This window comes from Sciurus vulgaris, assembly GCF_902686455.1.
Source record: "Sciurus vulgaris genome assembly, chromosome: 6".
NCBI classification, from domain to species: Eukaryota; Metazoa; Chordata; class Mammalia; order Rodentia; family Sciuridae; genus Sciurus; species Sciurus vulgaris.
Window position 1 is genome coordinate 171,935,422 of NC_136466.1, and position 23,104 is coordinate 171,958,525.

The following is a 23,104-nucleotide window of genomic DNA, read 5'->3' on the forward strand; positions in this document are numbered from 1 at the left end:
TCTCTTGTAAGGGCACTCGTGCTGGGTGACCCGGGTGACCTTGTCTTGAGAGCCTTAACTGCCGTACCTGCAAAGACCTTCCTTCCATGGAAAGCTACGTGCGCAGGTTCTGGGGTGGGACCTGGACACAGCTTCAGGGGCCCCACTAGCCCACAGCACGGCCGCTCAGCAGTCAGGAATCCAGACAGCCCGCTGGCCCCGAGTTACAGAGGGAAAACCTGCCGAGCCCCAGGGCCTAAGGGCCCTGCCGGCACCAGGACCCATGGGAGGCCCCAGCCCAGCTGCCCTCCTGCCCAGGGGAGGCCACATCTGTACCTTGATCCTTCGCCACCAGCTGGGGTGCTCTTCTGGAGTAGCGTGTCCCTGAGTGGACATCAGAGACACAGAAGACCGAGGCTGGGGTGCTGACCTGCAGGAGGGAGGGAGGACCGTGGGCCCAGCAGGGCAGCAGGGGCCCTGCTCCTAGGGTGGTGTTGGCGCTGCAGCGGGCACGTCCTCCCACCCCCGGGAGCCATGGGGTAGTGCCACGGGTTTCCAGGCCTGGGGGAGAGTTTGGGGTGGGATGCTGGTCAGGGCGGTGAGTCCCTTTCTGGGAGGAGCGGGACGACGCCATCACCTGCGTCCAGGTGAGTGGACACTGGAGTGGACAACAGGCAGCAGACAGTGCGGGCAGCGTCCTCCTCTGCAGCCTGCCCTGCTGGTCCGGCGGGGCTTGCGTGCTGGCTCTCGGTCGCCAGGCAGTCCTCATGGAGACAGGCGTGTGGGGCTCCAGGGTGGACTGCGCGCCTTCCGCCGCTGGCCTGCGAGGTTCCGGGAGCACCTGCAGGGAGGGCATGGACGGGTCCTGGCCCATGTTTCTGAGCTGTGCTTGGAGCCAGCCCACCTCCCTGGGCCTGGAACCTCAGGGGCTCCGCTCTGGCCTCATGGGGACAGGGCAGAGCAGGACCTGGAGTTGCTCCCAGCCCTTGCTGTTCCATTGGCTGGTCACTGATGGGATTGGTGCTGTTGGTCTGCCTCCTGGAGGTGCTGCTGAGGGTGGGCAGACCCGGTGGGCACACACCTGTGCTTGTGGGCACCACAATGATGGCGGGCCTCCTGTTAGACCCCGTCCGCCTTCTTTCCCTGAGGTAGTTGAGCCAACCCTCAGCCGTGGGGAGGAGACACGGGACCCAGGCAGGAGACTACAAAGCCCCTGGCGACGCTCAGATCCTCCTAACTCTCACTACGTCTGTGGCCCTGCGAGCTGCTCCACCCCAAAGCTGCAGCCAGAACCCTGTTTCTCAAAGGGACAAGGCCACATCCTCACACAGTGGATTTGGGGACGCATGTGGCCAGTGGCATGGGCACTTGTTTGGAGACTGGAGGAATCAAGGACAAATTCCTGCACCACAAACCGCAACTGAGAGTCAGTGTCCGAGGAGCCCCAGGGGCTGAGCTGCACCATGGCTTCACGGCAGCTCGTCCTGAGCCAGAGATGCGGCTTCTGTCTCTGTTACACTCATTTTGGTTTCACCTTGCCTTTCCAGGCAGCTGGTCCAATGGAGAGGCCAGCATGGGGTGGCTGGTCAGACTGCACAGGCCTATGCCTGGGAGGTGTCACAGGTCAGTGGATCCATGTCAGTCACAGGGCAAAACCAGGGGCAGCTACCCTGAGTGAGGCCTGGAGGGAGGTTCAAGATGCCTGCGGCCGTGGGCCGTGCAGGTGAGACCAGCCCCCAGCCTGGCTCTCCAGTAGAGTATAACATACCAAGTACCTGGGAAGTCTTAGGTTCCCTGGAATTCCAGAAAGCCAGGTAGATTACGATAATGTGCTAATTTGCAGTTTACTCTGATAACTCCAACAGGCCTTCCTGAGCCCCTCAGGGTGTGGTCCCTGCAGGGGGCCAGAAGGCCACGCTGGGTCTGCCAAGGTGGCGTTTGTTCTGAGTGGTCTTCCTATCAAGGCCTCAGGCTGCGGGTTGCTGGCATTTCCAGGGAAAGACTGGGTCAGGGGACATCGCCGCGCCAGCATGCACGCACACCTGGGCTTTGAGCATATGGCAGATGGTGCCTGCCCGTCCACACCCAGGTGCAGGCCCGGAGTCAGCGTGGGGGCGGGCAGGTGTCCCGTCCTAACTCCAGGCACCCGCCCTATCAGGAGGAGCCATCTTTACCCTGTCCCCTGTGCAAGTCCTTCCTATGCATTTCTCCATTATTTTGTGGACAATGCAGAGACCAAGGAGTGAAAGATAGTGACAAATAACTATTAAAAATGTTAAGGAGCCAGGCATGGTGGCATGCTACTGAAGACGCTGAGGCCGGAGGATCTCTTGGCCAGGGTTTCAAAGCCAATGTAGGTAGCAGAGCCAGACTAAACAAGTAAGTAAAGAGAAATGTGAATTAGAATTGAAACATAGTCCAGCCCACACTCCACCCCTCGCTGGCTGCGAGGGTCGATGTGTCAGGAGGGCGCTTGGCAATGCAGGAACCGGGGAGCCACCGACTGCAGAGCTCAGCCACCTCACTGGGGTGCCAGCTTGTACAGCTTCAGCCCCTCCTGGACCCTGGACAGCCCACAACTCTGTTGAAAAGATGAGTTTGACTATTCTGAGCTTGTACTCTCTAGAGCCACCAGTCCTGGTGAGAGCCACCAACCAGGGACGTCCTTGCTCTCTGCTTCCTGGGCGTCCTCTGCACATGCCTGTCCATTTAGGAAGCCTCCAGTCAGAGTACGCCGTCCTGGCCCTGTCCGTGCACAGGCAGGAGAGGGTCCTGCCCAGGCAGGCACGCCCACCCAGCTGCTCTGCCCTCTGGAGCGTGCTGGCGAAGCTCCACCCAGTGACGACTCCTCGAGCACCCCTCCTCCCGCGCCTCCTGGCACCAGGCTGAGAGCTGGGGAATGCCCTCCTTGGCATTCAAGACAGAAAAGGAGAATTCTGAAACCCAGCTGCACCCACAGGACGGGAGGCGCTGTGTCCAGAGCCCTGGCGTGCCTCTGGGAAGATCTCGGGCTTGCCTCGGGAAGACTGGGGGACGAAGCCACAGGACCCCTTCCTTCCTACTCACATCACCCCTCCATTGTCCTCTTCCTTTATTCTCCTACCCACGACTGGCTGGAGTCGCAGCTGGTCAGGATGAGTGGGTCCCAGGTTATCGGCACAGCCAAGTGACTCAAGATGTGGAAAACAGGACCATTGAGACCCACATGTCTCCAGCTGTGCAGAAGCTCCAGGGACCAGCCGGTGACTGCAAGCTCAGTGGGATTTTCTTCTCGTTCAGTAAACTTTGTCTTTGCTCTTTGGAAGACCTCCAAGAAAGAAGTCGTGAAATACTGTGCTTTACAGTACCGAGGCTGAGCAGAGGACCCAAGGCTGAGTCTGGGCCCAGCAGGGCTGAGGCCGGTGGTGTGCCCAGGGGGCCAGGGATGGGGGAGGGGCAGTCCACAAGCACATGAGGGCCAGGGGGGTGAGGTGGCCCACGGGACGGGGGAGGGGTGATCCACGAGCCCAGGGGGCCAGGGGGACGAGAGTGGCCCACGGGACGGGGCAGGGAACAGCTGTGCTGTGGCATGGCCTGCCCTCTTCTCAGATGGAGCCGTGCCTGGGAACAGTCATCCTGTCTGCTTCTGCAGTGATTTCCAAGAAGCGCCCCCAACTGTGAAGCCCCTTACAGCAGAGCTGGTGCTCTCGTGGGGCCATCACTTTCTGCTGAGTGTGGTCCTTCCCGCTGTGGGCCTCAGGCCACACCTGCCCCACCCAGTGGGGGCCCATGCTGCAGTGGTCAGACCAGGCTGTGCATTTGTGGGGCTGCTGAGACACGGGGCGCCTCTTACACCTGGAAGCCAGATGCCCAGGTTCTGGCAGCTGCAAACCCTGGGGCTGCTGCAATCTGGGCACGCCTCGGCTGGCAGCTGCTTCACCCAGCTCTGCCCCTCCAGGGGCTCCTCTCCCTGCCCCTGTTTTCCTGATAGGAGAGCAGTCCTTGGATAGGACCCTATAGGCCTGTGACCTCCTGTTAACCTGCAAACCTGTTTCCACTCAGGGTCACATTCAGCTGACTTAGGGTTCAGCTGGTCTTTTAGGGGACACCGTTCAGCATACAACAGGGGCCTGGGGTCTAAGCCACATGTGCAGGAGCCCTTGAACCCCTGCTCTGCTAATAGGGTGACCCCAAACTTCCTGCTGTTGGCAGGCCAATCTTCTGCCCTTGCTCCCCGTCCTGGGTCATGTCCTGGGAACTCTTGTGCTTGTAGCCTTGTGGGTTGCAGGCTTCCTACCGGGGTAAGTTTGGGGGAGGTTCGTGTCTCTCCGGATTGCTCCCTGCCAGCCCCTGGGCAGCCTGTGGGTATCAGGGTACCATGGGACCTGCCCCCATCCCACTGTGTCCAGGCCACTCACTGACTCCACGGCCAACTCCTCCAGCTCTGATCAGGTACATCCGGCCTGTGTTCGTGTCTCGGTCAGACCAGGACTCTCGCAGGAAGACAGTGGAAGAAATCAGGAGACGGGCACAGTCGGGCGGCAAGTGGCCACAGGTAATGCTGTCTGCTTGTGTCTGGACGGGGTTTCCAAGGCATGTGAGCAGGGGCACTCTTCCTGGGTGCTGGGCTTTGGTTTTGTCCTGGTGAGTCTGTGAACCCAGGAATGTACTTGCAGTTGCAGGGCTTGCTATTGGTTTTGGTGCCTGGGATTTAAAATGAGAAGAGATAAGAAAACAGTTCTGCACCGTAAGTGGTGCAGGTATGGTGCAGACCCTTTCTGTGTTAGCTGCCGGAGTGTGGCGGCTGCCTCCCAGAACCCTGGGCTGCGCTTCCGCTCCTGGCTGGTCTTTTAGGGGACACCGTTCAGCATACAACAGGGGCCTGGGGTCTAAGCCACATGTGCAGGAGCCCTTGAACCCCTGCTCTGCCCTGTTCCCTCAGATGCTTTGGGTCTGGCCTATGCACTGGTTTTTCCTTGTCAGTTGATCCAACGTTAGGAGCTGGGATTTCAAGGACCCCAGCTTCTGGTCGCTGGCCTAGCAGCCCACAGGGTCTCATGACTTCCAGGGTGCCTGAGCTGCCACCCCCACACATTAGGGCCTCCCTGCCTCTCTGAGCTAGGCCTCTGTGGGGACCAGGACTGAGCTGCAAGGCACTGGCTTTGCAGGTGTGGGGAGGTTTTCATTTGCTCAAGTCATATGAATAAATCACCGAATGCCAGCGTGGACAGGGGTCCTTCCCTGTGGATTCTGTGAGCATTTCCTGTGGCCCAGCTTCCCCCGCCTGCCCGGCCCTTTCCTCAGTGTCGGGCCCCGCCCAGGGTGCCTCCAGCTGGGTACCCCCCTGCTGTCTGCCTCTGCTCTTTCCACCTTTTCATCATGAGGAGGATGGCAGCCTTCCCTGGGACACTTATTCCAGGCTGAGGACGTGTTGTATCTGATTTCTCCTGTGAGTTGGGCCCCTCGGGAACCCGTCTCCAGGAGCTGCTGTGTGGCTTCACGTCTCCAGAACCAGGAGCTGGAACCCGCGTGTGCTTCCCCTGCACAGCCTCGCTTTCCACCTGAATGCAACTAGAGAGCCCGAACTGCGTCAGGGCAGAGAAAATAGGCGGGAAGGATTGACACCTGTGTTCTCTGAATCACTGTGTTTAGTTTCGTGCTGACTTTGTTTTTTCATTTCAAGATAATGATTTTTCCAGAAGGAACGTGTACAAATAGGACCTGCTTAATTACCTTCAAACCTGGTATGTGTTTTTTATTTTATTAACCTTTCTTCTCTGGGAGGGGTATACTTTAAAGCAATATTTTTAAGTAATGTCATATGTAGATAATAAAAATTTCTGCTCTTTTTGTGTATGCTGGAGTTCTCAGAAATATCCCTGAGTCACAAGATAATTATAATGCACCCATTTTAAAAAAAAAGAAAATATAATCAAATGAAGAACAATGTTTTAGAAATCCACTCGGGTGCTTGGGGGAGACTGTAGTAGGTGGGCTTAGGCCGGGGTGCAGGTGTCTGCCCTCTCTCGGGTCCAGGCGAGGGGTCTGGAGTCAGTGGGCCTCCTGGCCTCCCAGGAGGGTCCAGCCACCCACCCTGGGCCGGGCAGCCCCACCGCTCCCAGCAGTGCCTTCCCACCTGTGCTTTGTCCTTCGCGGGAACCCCAGGGGCAGAACCCTAAGCTGCTCAGAGCCCCAGCTGGACTGTGCCCTTCTGCCCAGAGGGGTCACCAGATGCAGGAGAACCGGGGTCTCCTGCCGTGGCCCCAGGAGGGTGGCGGATCCTCTGGCACTGGCGAAGTTGCTTGGCATTCTGCACAGCCCTGTGTCCTCCGTAGCGGGTCATTTAGGAGGCAGGTGGTCCCGGTGACCTGCGTTCACCCTGGGTGTGTGTGCAGGTCCCAGGCTGCCTCAGGCCCTGGATGTGCCACCTGCAGTGCTGGCCATGGTGCTCTCCGGCCTTCAGACTCCCCAGCTGCCCCTGCTCTCTGGAGAGCTAGCTGGTGGGAGTCAGTCTTGTCTGCCTGTGCTGCGTGGTTCCTGTGTGTGATCACATCCTCTGCTCAGATGCACCTGGTCCTGTCCCCCGTGAGCAGAGGGCAGGATCCAGGGGCAGAGGCAGGTGAAGGGAGCAGAAAGCTGTGTTCTGCACTGCTCTGATCCAGAGTGGGCACACCTGGCTGGGGGGTGCTCTACTTAGGGACCAGGACCAGGAGAAGACTGGCCCCAGCCCATGTGGGGCCTGAGAGGCCCCACACTCTGAACCCCCTGCCCCACACACAACCCATAATCCAGACTGTGTCCCCAGGGCCAGTTAGTGTGTCCCCAAGGCCACCACAGACAGAGAATGACCTGAAAGTGAGTTTCAGGTCCCACCCACGCAGGGCGTGTGCAAGGGGCAGGTTCCTCGGGGCAGGCAGCCAGTCATGGAAGCACCGTCTGAGAGGAGTCTCCCACTTTGAGGAGTGGCCACCAGCATCGCTCTTCAGGGGCAGCTGGTCTTCATGCACTTGAGGACTTGGGACATAGAGCAGAGCAAAGCCCCTGAGCAAGGTGGCAGCGTCCCAGAAGATGGAGCATGGTCAATGCCTCAGCCCCACGCAGCAGGCGCAGGCAAGCACTCCCGGGGTTCTCTATGAAGACAACTTGGTAGGAACAGCGTCGGGGACAGGCAGGCTCCAGTGCATCCCCAGGACCTCGCAGGCCAGGGTGGGTCATGGCATCACCTGGTGAGGCTTGTGAGTGGAGTTTCCAGGAAGGGAGTCTGTCCTCTAGGCTCAGTGAGGGTCCCTGTGCCTCTGGGGCATGAGACCCGGCACCCTATGGTGGCGGCATCTGGAGTGACAGCGGCTTCCTGGTGGCCTCTCTGACCCCGCTAGGGCTCAGCCAGGTGGACTCAGGGGCCTCCAGCCAGCGCGAGTGCTTGCTGGACCCCAGGTTGCCTATGGGTCCTGAAACCTGGGAGGAGCTGCCCCCAGCTGGTGTCCACCTCAAGGGCTCAGGACAGGCATCTCGTGCAAGGCAGCTCTGCCAGCCCAAAGGTCTGATTCTGTCCATGTCTACCCTCACCTGACCCCCACGTCCAAATGCACATTTTGCCTGCGTTCCAAAACGGACATATGGAACTTGAAACCAAGGTTCTTTCCTTTGGTTATTTCTGAGTTATAATGACGACACAGTACACACGGCCAAGATGGTCCCTGAGCCGGGACAGCAAATGCCATGCCCCACGCTCAGTTCCATGAGGTAGGACTGCTTTCACCAGCAAGTACTTCTGAGGGATCCAGGCTCCTCTGCCAGGGGCCAGTGCAGGGTTTGAGCCGAGGTCTGTCTGGCCCTGCCATGTCCCTCCCCTCTCCTGGCGCAGGACCAACCCACCATCCAGGCACACAGAAATGGCAGGTGAGCTGTGTTCCTGTCTGCTGCTCAGCCCACAGGGAAAGGGATCCCAGATGTCAGACCAGGGCCTGAGGCAAAGGCCAGACACGGGTTGCAGGTGGATGTCCTGCATGAGGCGGGACAGTCCTGACACTGGTCAGCCACCAGGGAAGGAAGAGTAACCTCAAGACCATGTCGGGGCAGCCCTGTGTGTAAGGAGCCATGCAGAAGCCCAAGCCAAGACCAGCCCCAAATGCCTGAGCCGGCGAATGGGAGGGCCCCTGGAGGCAGGCCACTGTGTCCTCCTGGGACGTCCATCTGGGCCTTCTCCCTGGGTACTCCTGACACCTAGGGTGTTTAATAGCTTTAAATAGAAATCAAGGTAGGGATCAAACTTCCTGAAGCAACTTGTGGAGCGTGCCGTCACCAGAGGACACGGTGCACAGGGGGTGGTGTCCCCGCGGCACTCCTGCAGGCCTCAGGGCCAGGCAGCACCAGGGTCTGCCCTAAGCACAGGAGGCCTTGCCTCCCAGGATGCTTCCGGGCTGCTCACTTTCAGGAGAGGGACCGGCCACGCCTGGAGGTGAAGGCCAGACACGCTCGGCCACCTGCCTCTGTGCTAGTGCTGAGACCCTCGAGGCTCCCTGGGTCCTTGCAGACGTGGCCCTGGTTAGAGAGCCCTTGCCCACTGGAAGGCCTGGTGGGAGGCTGGTTTGAACCAGGCCCCGCTGCCCAGCAGTGAGACTGCTGTCCTTTCCTGGCAGGTGCGTTCATCCCTGGCGTTCCCGTCCAGCCTGTGGTGCTACGATACCCTAACAAACTGGTGAGTGCTGTTTCCTGAGCTGGTGGTGTGCACTGTGCAGGACGAGACTGCAGCGTCCAGGTGCACCTCTGTGGCCATTTCTCTGCACCCCATGTCCACCCGACCTGGTGGATGGAGCTCCACACACTCCCCTGCATGGCCACGGCCCAGAGGGCAGAACTGGCTCACACTGGGTTCCCGATGTGAGTCTGTCGGCACCTGCACTGCTGATGAGCCCGAGTTCCAGAATATCCCTGGGGTGGTGCATCAAGTCGCACTCGCAGGTCAGGAAGCGGTGGCCTCTTCCCCGTGTGGCTCGCCCTGACGCTTGATGAGAGGCCCTCTCCCCCTGCAAACTCACATTCGGGCAACTTTAAAATTAGGGACATCTGGGCTGGGGATATAGCTCAGTTGGTAGAGTACTCGCCTTGCAAGCACGGAGCCCTGGGTTCAATCCCCAGCACCACCAAAAAAAAAAAAAATTAGGAACATCTCACTGCTGGCAGGCTAGGGGCTCGGTGGCTGTGCAGTGCCGTGCCTTTGCCGTGCCTCTGTCCACGCTGAAGTATCCCTTGTTTAAGAAAACATAAGAGGAGTCCTGGGGCTTCTGGGTGACCTTGGGGACCCCCCCTGGGAAGAGCCTGAAGGAGCTAGTGCCAGCCCAGCTGCGCCCTCCCCAGGCGCCTGATGCCCCCGCAGATGTTCCTCAGGCCTGCCGCACCTGCACTTCTGCTGTGACCCCTCGGGACAGGTGTCCTCGCGCCTCGTGAGCTTCTGTGGTCCGGAGTGTGCGTGGGCTCTGCAGGTGTTTTGGGGAGTCGACCTCCCTAGAGGTGTGCTGGCTCTCTGCAGGGAGCACTTCTTGTGTGTGCAGATTGACTGCAGGGAGCACTTCCTGTGTGGATTGTCCTGTGCCACAGAGGAGCACTCCCAGGAGAGAAACCTGTGGCCCAGGACCCCATGGGCCGTGGGGCAGAAACGCAGACCACGTGGGCACAGGGCGCGGCCCCACTCCACAGCCTGTGTGCTGCCCTGGGGGAAGACGTGGACAGGGCCAGTGCAGGCCATCCAAGCAGCCAGTTAGCAAAATGGCAGTCCCTGGAGCTGAGCCTCAGCCGTTCCTCACAGGTCACAGGAGCTGGGAAGAGTCCTTTTCTGCCCACCGGTCCTGAGAGCCAGGCACCCCATGTGTGCAGACCAGGGTCCCCCGGGCAAGCCTGCCTCAGTGCAGCTGACTCCCCGGCTCACATGTGCATCCGAGCCCTGTTCCTTCAGCTGCTCAGCTGCAGGAAGACCCCGTGGTCTGCGTGGAGGAGCCGGGCTGGGCAGGAGGGGGCAGGCGGGCGAGGAGAGGATCGACCACACGAGTTGACTGGCACCAGCGTAGGAGCCAGCGGCTCCTGGAGCCTCCCAGGCAGTGACTGGCAGAGCTGGGGCTAGGGGGCTTCTGAAAGCGCACAGATGGTACACACCGATGGGACAGCCAGGTCCCGAGGCGGCCAGGGTCAGGACAGGTGGTCAGTCCCCAGCCAGGGACTGACCCAGGGAGCATGTCTGTGCTGGGGAGTCACAGTGTGGGTGCAGCATGGGAACAAAGCTGCCGACAGCACCCGCAGCCAGGTGTGGGCGGACCTGCGAGGGAGGTCCAGCGTGGGCAGGTCAGTGTGGGCAGGACCGGTGCTGGAGGGAGGCCGTGGGGCCTGTGAGAGTGTACTGGAGAGGGCCAGCCAACGCAGTAGCCCCATGCTGCTGCTGAAGGTCAGGACGCGCCCGGAGCTGGAGAGGCCAAGAAAGGAACCGGCTGGGCTGAGGCAGGCACTGGACTTGAGCCTTGTTGCCAAGAGGAAAGCTGGGTGTTTGTGGGGCGCGAGTCCTCAGGGACCAGGGGTGGGGCTGAGTTCAGCGGGAGGAGGCGAGTCTGTGGCACTGCCAGGCGGGCTTGGGGGCAGATCATGGCACCTGGCTGCAGGCCTGACCTGTCTCTTCCTCCTGTGCCTCAGGACACCATCACCTGGACGTGGCGAGGACCCAGAGCGTGAGTCTCCCCACACCCTCGTTTGTCCCGTGGCTCTGTGGAGACGGGCCCTGGTAGCCCCTCTGTGCCTGCGTGCTTTTGCAAACGTGAAAGCTGCCATTTGGCAGCAGTCAGTCCAGCCCACTGTGGGAGCTAATGTCCCCATGAGGCCCCCTCCCAGCATGCCTGACCCAGGGACTTAGAGTTCCTCGGCTTCAGCACCTTCGGGAAGGTAACTGAGCTCTTCCGTTCCATCCCGCGTCGTCAGCTCAGTAGCCACCGTCCACCCGGTGGGCCCATGTTCAGGTGGGCACTTTGGTCAGGCATGCAGCTGGGTAGCGCTGGAGGAGGGAGGCTCTCTGGGATTGCCATCCCTGACCCCTGGGACAGCCACCCAGTGATTGACAGCTGTACAGAGTGAGAGGAGCTGGGGGAGCCCAGGTGCAGGCTCCTCCAGCACACTCGTGTGTGAGCTGGTGTTTGGAGGGAGGAGGTGGCTGGTGGTGCCCAGGACTGGGCATTCTCCAGGCCTTGCCAAGGTCCCTGGACAGAATGCTAGGGAGGTGACAGGTCAGGTGTCAGCCCTTCTCGGGCTGAAGGGTGGACTGGGAGAAGGGCCAGGGAGGGACTCTGTGGGGTCCTGTGTCCTGGACTTGCAGCTGGCTCACACGGTGGGGCAGATGGGCCCATGCAGAGAGCCAGGCAGCAGCTGTGGGTAGGGCTGGAGCCGCTCTGGGGCCTGCCCACTTCAGAGTCCTGAGGCCAGCGGTAAGCGGGAGCCTTGGAGCCAGGCTGCAGGGGCAGCGGCAGCACTCGGGGCTCTGGAGAGCGTGGCCTGTGGCTGGGGCCAGTGTCTGCAGATGAGGATCCCTGAGCAGGAGGCAGCAGGAGTGGGCAGCTTGTGGAAGAGCCAGAGACAGGACACGCATGGGGACACTGAAGACCACTTTCCACTCCTCCCGGCGGGACTTTGGCCTGAACTGGGCTCCTCTGCGCCCTTCCGAGGGCCACTCCCTGCCTAACAGCGCCCTCTGGAGGGCAAAGCGGGGAAGCGACCTGCAGATTCCAGCACTGCAGTAACTCAACTCAAAGGAACAGAGAAGCTTTTCACCTGTGTCAGCAATCTGTTCAATGTTGTCTTAAAGGTTGGAAATCCTGTGGCTCACGCTGTGCCAGTTTCACAATCGAGTGGAAATCGAGGTACGTGTGGTCAGATGTTGGCAAGGTCTCGTCGGGTTCTGTCCAGTGGTTTATGGTTTATGCAGGAGCATGCCTCACTGGGTCTGTCCAGGGACACACAGTGTTAAAACAGTGTTTAACCTAGAGCCATGTAGACACAGTGTTAAAACAGCGTTCAGCTTGGAGCCGTGTAGACACTGTTAAAACAGTATTCAGCTTAGAGCCGTGTAGACACAACGTTAAAACAGCGTTCATTTTAGAGCCATGTAGACACAGTGTTAAAACAGTGTTCAATTTAGAGCTGTGTAGACACAGTGTTAAAACAGTGTTTATAGCCAGGAAAATGAGAAACTATACTCCATTATATATGTAGCAAAGTGCATTCTACTGTTGTGTATAACTAATTAAAACAAATTAAAAACTTAAAAACAGAAAATGAAACATCATAAAAATAAATAAACTTTTAAAAAACACAGCTGTTTAGCTTAGAGCCTTGTAGATGCAATGTTATAAAATGTTCTTGGGCATCTACAGGTGCCCTGTTGAAATGGCTTTGACCAGCTGTGGAGAGCCTGTGTCAGTGTTGTGCTCTGGGCTGTAGTGTCTCTTGTCATCTGTCTGGCTCTCATACATTTCTCAGGTCTTTTTAGAGCATCTTCCTGGTTACTTTGCACCAATAAATTAATTTTTTGCATGATTTTGGATCATTCAGACAGGACTTTTTAAAATCAATGAGGAAGCTAAGCCTTCATTATGGTTAGTCTATGCTTAAGTGCATAGAAACTGGCACATACGCAATAACTGCTTTTAATCTTACCTGGCACTGGTACCACTGAGTTCATCCTGCTAAGTGTGTCTGGCCATCACACTGTGGCCTGCCTGCGGGTCCTGATGCGTGCTGTTGGCTGAACCGCTTGGCCATGTGTGTGCACTGTAGGATTTAGCGTAAGCGAGGAATGGATCGAAAAGGGACCTGAGGCGGCGCGGTGCCTGGAGTCAGGGTGCGTCCTCTGCACCTTCCGCACCTTCCCCTGAGCATCGCAGAGCAGTGCTAGCTGGACAGCTGACCCAGCCTTCTGCCAGGCTGCCCACTGCTGTGGGAGGTCAGCCCTGTGGCTGCAACACCCTGAACCACAGGCCAGGACAGTCTTGGTGCAGCCAGGAGCCCCGCAGCTGGACGCTCAGGGGCCTGTTCAGCCGCTCCGGGAGGCAGTACTGGGGCTTCTGGTTCTGAGCAGCTCTGTCGGAGCCGATGGCTCATCTCGGGAGGAGGTGGAGAGACTGTGAGACGCCCTGTCTGTACTCAAGTGGCTCACGTAAGGGCTGAGGTGAGGCACCTTGCAGTTCAGGGACTTTTTAAATGAAACAGTGAGTCAAGTGTGGAGTTACGCCAGGGCGCTGACAGGCCTCTGGATGCTCCCGTGTCACAGGGGGAGAGTCTCCACCTTTCTGTGCATGACGGGGTCGCCCACGGTACGTGATCTCAGTCATTTAGGTCAGGCACCATGCATCTGCGACTTTTAATTTTAATTTCAAGATGCAGTAGGTGACAGAAGGCCACCGAGAGTCTCTTCCAAATGTATAAACAAGTACAACTGTAGTTCATCGCACAAAACAGCAACCTAGAGGTGGAAACAAGGCCTCAGCCTCCCAAGACCCTCCCCTCACAAGGTCAGACTTGACCGTGCAGAGGAGTGGGGCGTCCTGTCCACGTGGGCGCTCCTAGTGAGGAGCAGGGTGGTGGGCGTCAGATGCAGGAGTGTTCACACGTGTGTGTGTGTGTGTGTGTGCGTGCGCAATGCATCATGGGTGTGTGCAGTGCATTCATTGTGGGTGTGTGGAGTGTGTACATGGTAGGTATGTGTAGTGCATACATTGGTGTGTGCACAGTATGTCCATTGTGGTGTGTGCAGTGTGTACATTGTGGGTGTGTGGAGTGCATACATTGTGGTGTGTGCAGTGTGTACATTGTGGGTGTGTGGAGTGCATATGTTGTGGTGTGTGGAGTGCATATGTTGTGGTGTGTGGAGTGCATACGTTGTGGTATGTGCAGTGAGTACATTGTGGTGTGTGGAGTGCATGCATTGTGGTGTGTGTGGTGCATCCACTGTGGGTGTGTGCAGTGCATACATTGGGGCATGTGCAGTGTGTACATTGTGGGTGTGTGGAGTGCATATGTTGTGGTGTGTGCAGTGAGTTCATCGTGGGTGTGTGGAGTGCATATGTTGTGGTGTGTGCAGTGAGTTCATCATGGGTGTGTGGAGTGCATACGTTGTGGTGTGTGGAGCGCATACGTTGTGTGTGGAGTGCATACGTTGTGTGTGCAGTGAGTTCATCGTGGGTGTGTGGAGTGCATATGTTGTGGTGTGTGGAGTGCATACGTTGTGGTGTGTGGAGTGCATACGTTGTGGTGTGTGCAGTGAGTTCATCGTGGGTGTGTGGAGTGCATATGTTGTGGTGTGTGGAGTGCATACGTTGTGGTGTGTGCAGTGAGTACATTGTGGTGTGTGCAGTGAGTTCATCGTGGGTGTGTGGAGTGCATACGTTGGTGTGTGTGCAGTATGTCCATCGTGGTGTGTGCAGTGTGTATATCGTGGCATATTCAGCACTTCCCTTGTGGGCACGTGCAGTGCGTGCATTGTGGGTGTGTGTGAGGCACTGCCAACTGGGCTTTGGCCGACCTCACCCCGCGGCCCACAACCCTGTGAAGGCAGCAGGTGGGTGGCAGGCTGGGCTGCTGCTGCGGCTGACCAGCTTTCTCTGTGCTCAGTTCCTCCCTGTGTACAGCCCATCCGAGGAGGAGAAGAGGAACCCTGCACTGTACGCCAGCAACGTGCGGCGCGTCATGGCCGAGTGAGTGAGCTGCCCGTGCCCGTGCCCATCCCCGCTCCTGGGAGAGCAGGTGTCTGTGAGGTGAACGGGCAGCCACGTTCCTGGCTGGGGGTTTTGGCTCGTCCGCCTTGTAGAAGGCGGTCAACTCTCGCTTCACTGTGCAAGTTCCAAAGCTCCGCTGGCGTCTATCCCATGTTCCCGCCGCAGCCCACCCGGCCCGCGGGAGCACCAGCCCTGGCAGCCTCGGGTCTGGGCCTTGCACCCCGGGCCTCCCAAGTCCACCACCAACACAGGCAGCCAGCGTTCCTACCCCTCCCAGGCCCAGGGTGGACTTCCGCTGGGCCTCCTAAGAGGACAGTCCCTAAGGTGCCTCATGAGTGGGCAGGCGACACCAGCCCCCTGGCTTCCTCAGGGTCCCCCACCAGGGCCACAGGCCTCGCTCTGCTTGCGTCCCGTGCCCACCCGTCTGGAGCAGGGTCTGCGTGCCCTCCCCCTCGTCCCCTCATCCAGCCCAGTCACGATGCCTCGGGTGCCTCCGTTGCTTCCTCCCGGGACCTGTGTGGGCTCGTGCCTGAGCTGTACCTGACGCTCCTCCCCTGCAGCGCAGGACCGCCCATTCCTGACCCTGAGTTGCTGACCCACCTCCCCGAGCAGGTCGCAGTGCTCAGCCACACTGCCAGGTCCCCTGGCATGCTGGTCCTTACGTTCCCTCTCTCTCCCTCCCAGGGAACATGCCCGTTAGGATGGGGTGGCACAGTCTCTGTCCCCCAAGTCCCTCGAGCCTCCGCCACAGGCAGCTCTGACCAGGTATCAGCCTTGGGCGGGAACAGGGCCAGACACGGGTGTGCATGTCTGCCCCCAGCCAGCCCCGCATGCGGCTTCTGCTGTGGCGTGAGCACTCTGGGGACCCGCCAAGCGAGGCCAGCGTGCTCTGTGTGGCTCTGGAGCGCTGTTAACGAGTTCTGAGGACCCCTCAGCTTGGCAGGGCCGGCCCCTCAGAGGCTCAGAATCCTCTTGAAATCACTGTGCAGCCCACTGGGAACCAGGTGGGCAAGGGTGCCCTGTGCTGGCCTCCGCCTGCCTTCCCGTGGTGTCCTGAGACACCTGCCCTTGCATACAGCAAGGTGACAGCACGCCGTGAGGTAGCGCCCAGGCCCTCCCAGGAGCTGCTACAAGCTGTCGCTTACAGAGGTGCCCAGGGGAGTCGGGCCTGCTTTGCTGTCCAGTTTTCCACGGGAAGCATTGAGCAGGCAGAATGTTTTCATGGACTCAGCATTGAGCAGGCAGAAGGTTTTCATGGACTCAGCATTGAGCAGGCAGAAGGTTTTCATGGACTCTGACTCAGCCCTCTTGAACAGCCAGGGGCTGGCGTGGGCAGTGCCCCCTGGCGAAGGACCCGGTGCTGTCTGTCCCCGTGTGGGTCTCGGGGCGTGTGTGTGCCAGCTTCAGAGCAGGGGCACACGTGCCGCTGCTGCACAAGAGCCCTGTGGGCCCACGCCACCCACGTTTCAGTGGCTGGACTGCAGGGCTGGGCCAGCGTGGCTGAGACTGGAACCCAGGGCCCCCGCGACACACACAAGTCCGGTGTGGACCTTGCACGCTCCTGTGAGCTTGTGGGAAGGTCCTGTTGGCTCTGGGAAGAGGCCAGCTACCTGGAGCCAGGTCTCCCGTCTAGAGAGCCCTCTAGTCTCCCCTCCGTGTTCCAGGTCCCCTTCCTCAGACCAGGCAGGACTGGCTGGAAGGCCCATCCTCTGCTTCCCAGAGGACGGGCGCCCTTTCCTTTTGGTCCCTTGCTGGCCACACAGCTCAGACCCTGCGTCTAGCTCAGTTAGACAGAGACGGGAGCTGCGCACACCCTGATTCCCAGGGAGCAGCTGAGATCCACGCCTGCTCCTCTGCCAGCCCCTCCCAGGTTCCCACGTGCCCGTGTGGGCGAGGGAGCGGCCTCGCCAGTACTCCCGCTGCGCGGAACGTCGCCTCAGGTGTGCATCGGGGGTCTGCAGCCGGATTCGGAGCCCAGAGCCTGTGCTGCAGGGCTCATGCCAGCGTGGCCTGCCTTGGCATCTTGGGCTGCAGGCCCTCGCTCGGGGTCTTCCTGTTAGTGCTCTCCAGCTCCAGGGCTCCCCAGTATTGAGGGCCCCAAGGGTGCGCGGGCCCTCTTCAGACCTAGTGGGCATGTGCTCTGGCAGCCACTGGGCGGCAGCCGCTGGGCGGTACCCATGCTGGGAAGCCTGTCATGTGCCCACTCTGACTTCGGCCTCCACCATGGCCACGTTAAGCTCTTGCTCAGCCTTGAACTTAACGTCATTTTGCGTGGTGCAAATCAGAAGCCATGGACCTTGGTGGCTCCCCGTCGGCAAGGCGGACCTGCCTCAGGAGCAGCCAGCCGTGTGTGGGGCGCGTGATCAGTGGGCACCACTGCATGGACGTCTGTGATTGGAGCTGGCTTGGGAGAGGCGCCCCCGTGGGAAGTGGGTGCCCTGCTGCTCCAGGTGCCCCTGGCCGACCTCTGTGCTTCCCGCAGGCTGGGCAGGGTCCTGGCAGGGCTGAGCTTTGCTGTGGCTGCACGGCCGGGTGCAGCCTGCAGGTGCTGCTCTGTGACTGTCCACCTGGGTGCCTGGGATGCCCGGCCCCTTGTCCAGCTGCTGACATGTGAGGACTGGCCGATATGGGGATGGCTGACACACCCCTCTCTTGCAGGGCCCTGGGCATCTCAGTGACTGACTACACATTCGAGGACTGCCAGCTGGCCCTGGCCGAAGGACAGCTTCGCCTGCCTGCTGACACCTGCCTGTTGGAGTTTGCCAGGCTGGTGCGGGGCCTGGGGTGAGTTTCCTGGGAGCCCTGAGTGGGGTTAGAACCTGGTGCTGCTGAGCGCACAGGACAGGTGGCCCAGGAAGCGATGCTTGACGTGCCTACTCTGAGGTTCACTTAAATGCAGCTTCAGTCCACGTAGAAGGGCCCTAGAAACCCTCTGTGGGGGCACCAGCCATCCCCACGATGCCGTGGGTGTCCAGGGAACTGGCAGAGGTGCTGGACACAATGCCTGCTTGCCAAGAAGCCCGGATGTCCCCGCAGGCTGCTGGGGCATGCCTTCAACCTGGCAGCCAACTCCCCACTTGTCGCACAGATGGCCTGGGGTCTTGATGAGCTGCAAGACATGACAGCAAGTCTCCTGATGGTCTTGAAAAAGAAATCGCTCCCATTTTTTTTGTTAGGCTGAAACCAGAAAAACTCGAAAAGGACCTGGATAAATATTCGGAGAGAGCCCAGGGGAAGAGCCAGGAGAAGATCAGCCTCCCGGAGCTCGCTGCATCCCTGCAGGTGCCCGTCTCCGACACGCTGCAGGACCTGTTCTCACTCTTCGACGAGGTGGGTCTTAGTGGTTCTCACTCTTTGAGGGGGGTCTTGGGGTGACACTGGGCTTTTCAGAACACAAGAGGCCTTCCCTGTGGCTGGACCACACCTCACCCAGGTCTGAGACACTGAGGACGCCCTGCCCGGGCCCAGCACCGCCAGGCCGGCCGCGGCCCTCGGTGTGTGCAGGAGCTCAGCGCCGCGTGTTCCTTCCCTGGAACCTGCTGGTGCTCCGGGGTGTTAGCCGGTGTCTCAGAGGATGACCCCGCGTGGCCAGCCCAGCCTCTCCTGCAGCCCAAGTCCTCCTCGATCACACGCTGGCCAAATGAGAGTCTGGTTCATGTCACCGTGGCCCTGCAAGGTGGCCTCCAGGGCCCGGGTGGGTGTGACGGCAGGTGGAAGTCAGCCGCCTGCTCTTGCTGGCTGTCATCAGGCCAGGGTTACCACCGTGGGTCCTGCGGAGCCGGCCTCAGGGCAGGGCAGGCGTCCTGTGTACACCACGGGGAGCCACGTGTGGCGCTGGCAGAGCCAGGGCAGCCTGTGTGTGCCGGGGACACTCGTCCCTGAGTCACGGATGTCGTCCTGACCTAGGCACTCCTGAGGACACGTCCTCTCAGCCGTGGCCGGCTGACCGACACCCTGCTGCGAGGCTTGGCCACTTTGGGCCTAGCTCTGCCTGCACAGCTGGGCCGCAGCTATTTCTGCTCAGGCCTCCCGGGGGGCCCAAGCTCTCCACAGCGACCCTGGGTCAGCTTTTGCGTCCCCAGGTGACCCACAGTGACATGTGGGTGTTGATTTTTATTTTCTGCTGTGTCTAATGTACAGTATCATATGAGGTAGGAGCATGCCCCACTTCACCCCCAGGGCTCAGACCCAGAGGCCCAACCGTCCCAGAACTGGACACACGCAGCCATTGGGTCTGGTATGGGCTACACCTGCCTGGTGCCCAAGCTGCTTCCCGAGACCAGCACCCTGTGCCCCAGACCTTGAGAGCCAGAGCAGGGCCACTGCAGGATAGGCACCACATCCCTGGGGGGCACCCAGGAGCTGTGTCTTCCTGACACTCGTCCTTGTCCCTGCCTGCAGTGGACAAGGAACATGGGCAGCAAGGGTCAGTCCACCCCGCCCAGCACCCTCACCCCAGCTGACAGGCATCTTCCTGCATGTGTCCTTCCATGCATCCACCTACCTATGGTCATCTGTGGTCATCCCCCAGCTCAACCCTATCTCCCACGCAGTGACACGTCCTGCAGAGCCTAGGAGCCCATGGCAGAGGGTCCCGCTGACCTTGCTCTGGGTGGCCGGCTCCACGAACTGAGACCTGGTCTCACTGTGTTGTGAGTGCCCAGGTGCCCCACCAGGCTGGGGTCCTGGCACAGCGTCGGCCTGACTGCAGGTCCGGCGACGCGGCCTCGGCGGGCAGCAGGCCTTGCTTGCCCAGGTTCCCTTGAGAAGCTACACTGTGGTCCCCGGCCCTGACAGTCAACCATCCTTCCAAACAAGTGTGCATAGCCGCTGCCACGCCGGGTGCCGTGCTGAGACTGTTCTTCCAAGCACCCTGTGTGCCCTGGCCCGCGGGGCCCGGCGCCTGGCCTCCTGCTGACGGACTGCTGGCTGAGGAGGGCGAGCCCCTGAGAGCCTGTCTCTTGCAGAGCGGAAATGGCAAGATGGACCTGCGGGAGTATGTGGTGGCCTTGTCAGTAGTGTGCCGGCCGTCCCGGACGCTGGACACCATCCAGCTGGCATTTAAGGCAAGTGGGACCCCTCGTGAACCATCTGTGGGGACGGTTAGACCCGTCACGTCAGGCTGTGACGCAGTCTCGCAGCGCTCACCGTGGCGGGCTAACGTCTGCCTCGCCACTCTTGCAGGCGTCTGCGAAGGACCCAGGGCACTCTCTGCTTCCTCCTGGCGTTAGCCAGTGCCCTCCTGAGAGGGTGCAGGGGCACTCCCCGGGGCGGGGCCCAGGACCATCCTCCCGCCCCATCAGCTGCTGACCAGCAAGCAGGGCTCTGGAGGAAGGAGCTGCCCCAGCTCGGCCCAGTCCTCTGTGCCTGCCAAAGGAGCGGGCGCGTGCTCCAGGGCCTCCTGGGGCCCTCAGGTGGCCACACACGCCACCCCACCATGGCCGCCCAGCAGGGCAGCAGCCCCTCCACCTGGGCTCAGCCCTCCTGCCTGCAGGCACCTCCTCACCCTGACTGCTGCTGGTGCCACCTCGGGCCCCCTGGCGTCCCTGCCGCCACCTGCACCAGCACAGGCCACCACTTCCTGACAACACGCCCTTTCCTCCTGGGCCGGACCCCTCCCCAGCCCTGGTCACGTGCGGGCAGCCCTGGTCACGTCTGGGAAACACCCAGACCTGGCGGGGGAGCCCAGCCCTCGGTCACCCCGGCTGCAGCCCTGCCCTGCTACCCACGTTTTCCCACAGCCTCTAGGTGACCATCCAAATTTAGAAACTTGCATCTCTAGCCCTCCTCCCAGCCTTCAGCCCCGGCCTCCGGGCAGCACATCCAGGTAGCAGCACATCCAGGCCAAGCAGGCTCCCACGGTGCCGCAGTTCAGGCTGTGGCCAGGAGGTGGGGCCAGAGGCCCGCTGCTCTGCCAGAGCTGGGCTGGCCTGGCTCCTCTGGCCTTCTGCCGCCCAGTGCCGCCTCTGTGGGTCCATCGATCCCCATAGGCAGCAGTGGTGTGGGGAAGTCTGGCCTGGGCTTGCTTCCTCTTTCCTGACGGAGTGTCTCCTTCCCTGTGCTTGTCGGTCTGGGGGTCAGTTGTCACAGTCCATAGGCAGCCTCCTGCTCTCAGGCCAGGGGTACCAGATGTCCAGGAGGTGGAGGTCAGAGGGCCTGAGGCACAACCTTGCCTGGACCTCAGCCTCCTCCCCAGAGTGCTGCCTGCCTGGGGGCCCCGTGGTTCTGAGGAGGTGGGGTATTGACTGCTGGGAGCTGGGTTTCCAGGGCGGTGCACCAGGCCTGTCCAGGACCAAGGAGGCCTCAGTGATGCCCTGCTGCTCCCTGCAGATGTACGGGTCACCTGAGGATGGTGGTGTAGCTGAGGGTGACCTGTCCTGCATCCTGAAGACCGCCCTGGGGGTGGCAGAGCTCCATGTGACTGACCTGTTCCAGGCCATCGATGAGAAGGAGAAGGGGACAATCACGTTTGGTGAGTGGGGAGGGGGCCACCTGCCCCAGAGCATTCACATGGCAAAGGCTGCCACCCAGATGTGACAGAAGGGGTGAGCCCTGGGGACAGGACCAGAGCCCCTGTCCCCTCCTCTCTCCAGGCTGTCCTGTCCTCTCACGTGGCCTAGTGGTGCCTCAGAGGTCAGGGTGAGCCTGGAGCGTAGAGCCAAGCTCAGCCTGCCTGGAGAGCTCAGGGCCCTGGGTGCCGTCCAGAGGTGGCAGCGTCTCCCCTCCTGGGGACACTAGCTGTGCATCCAGCAGCCACAGCCCTGGGTCTCACACTGCCTGGCCCAGGAATGGTCTGTCAAGAAAAGCCGAGCAGAGCAGAGGTGTGTTCCCGAACTGTTGCCCACGTGCCGGGCACAGTGGTCTTCCCCCAGAGGACACCTGGGTGTCTGCCGGTGCCCTGGGGTCAGCATGGCTCCACTGACAGGCTGAATGCTGAGGAGTAACCAGGACATTGCTCTGAACTGCAGTGGGATCGGCAGACCAACTCGGGGCACCTCCCTCCCTTGTTGAGGGGTGACACACGCTGTCCTTCGTGACATTCATGGGTTTGGGGCTGTGGCCTGTGACCCTCGGGCCCCCCAGTCCTCACTCCCTCATCTTCTAAGGTGGGTGCAGCAGTCTGTCCCCAAAAGGACCAGCGCACCCGCCTCTGCGCATGCAGGACAGAGTGCCAGTGGATTCAGGGCCTAGGCAGCCAGGAGCTGGACTGCTGGCAGGGAGCCTGCCGGGCCACACAGGCACGCAGGGCACGCCGCTCCTCTAAGGCGGCGTGTGCTTTCACTGGAGGAAAAGAGCAGACGTGTTCAAGGAGATGGGGAGTCTCTGAAATGGCCACTATTCGTCTCTTTGGGTGTACCTTAAAAATTGTGTCCAAGTGTCAGCCCCCAAGGGTGGGTGTGAAAGTACGTGCCAGCATGTGTCTGTGAGCATGCATGCCTGTGAGCGTGCCCGTGAGTGTGAGAGCGTGCAGGCGAGCGTGGTGCTGTCCCAGTGCTTGGCGGCATCGCCTGGGCTGGTGCTGCCCTTGGTGCTTGGGGTCTGCAGGGAGCACGGCCACTGTGGACTCCCCGCTCAGTGGGTGAGGGGGAGCCGGGGTCTGGGAGTCCACTGCCCTCCCCAGAAGGGGGAGGGATAGCAGGTGGGCACAGGGGACGAGCCCGGGTCAGGCGTCTGCTCCTCAAGAGCCTGGTGACCAAGGTCCTTTGTTTCTTGCAGCCGACTTCACCAGGTTTGTGGAGAGGCACCCCGACTTTGCAGAGGAGTATCTGTGCCCTGACCTGACGGGGCCCGTGCACTGCCCCGAGACCCCACCAGTGCTGACCCCCAATGGCTTCTGTGCTGACTTCAGCCCTGACAGCTTGGGCCTTGGGAGGAAGCCTTGTTGTAAGAAGCTGGACTAGGACAGAAGGTCCCGGAGGACGAGGGCCCCCTGCCACCCTGCCTCCAGCGGCCTGGACGTCCAGGTGCACTCTTCCTTCTGCCCTTCAGACCCAGGCTCCAGAGGCTCGGGGTTGTGGCTCTGTTCCCTTGTGAGCAGCCTGCGTCGGGAGCCCAGCCTCGGAGGGAACCCCGTGAGGGGCGCCATCTGCCTGGGGCCGCGGGTGCCCCCGGGTGCCCCCCACCCTCACCTAGCTCGCCGGGTCCCCTTCTCTGTGTGTGGCACAATCAGGTGCCATGCTGCCCGTGCTGCAAGCAGAGTGGCCCTGGCCCTGGTCCCAGATCGCCCGCCTTTCTGTGTCGGGAGCACAGAGCGTTTTATAAACTTCATTTAGCTACTTTGGAACACATTCAGCATTTTTTTAAAAAAGAGAAAATTGTTTTTCTACTCATTTTTCCCGTTAGGGTCAGAGGATATTTATTTATCAGCCCTTTTTTGATAGACCGAGGCTGTCTTGGGCTTC

General features: G+C 60.4%; 1 protein-coding gene across 1 annotated transcript in view; it reads left to right on the top strand.

The window, feature by feature from the left end:
* Positions 1-22,695, top strand: part of LPCAT1 (lysophosphatidylcholine acyltransferase 1) — a 44,002-nt gene extending 21,307 nt beyond the window's left edge. The window contains exons 4-14 of the mRNA XM_079143499.1: positions 4,401-4,513; positions 5,642-5,702; positions 8,598-8,656; positions 10,636-10,670; positions 11,795-11,849; positions 14,599-14,681; positions 17,361-17,486; positions 17,879-18,032; positions 19,670-19,768; positions 21,033-21,174; positions 22,419-22,695. Of these exons, the coding sequence (XP_078999625.1) occupies positions 4,401-4,513; positions 5,642-5,702; positions 8,598-8,656; positions 10,636-10,670; positions 11,795-11,849; positions 14,599-14,681; positions 17,361-17,486; positions 17,879-18,032; positions 19,670-19,768; positions 21,033-21,174; positions 22,419-22,603 (1,112 nt within the window). The 3' untranslated portion in view covers positions 22,604-22,695. The remainder of the gene's footprint in view (positions 1-4,400; positions 4,514-5,641; positions 5,703-8,597; positions 8,657-10,635; positions 10,671-11,794; positions 11,850-14,598; positions 14,682-17,360; positions 17,487-17,878; positions 18,033-19,669; positions 19,769-21,032; positions 21,175-22,418) is intronic.
* Positions 22,696-23,104: the final 409 nt, after the last annotated feature.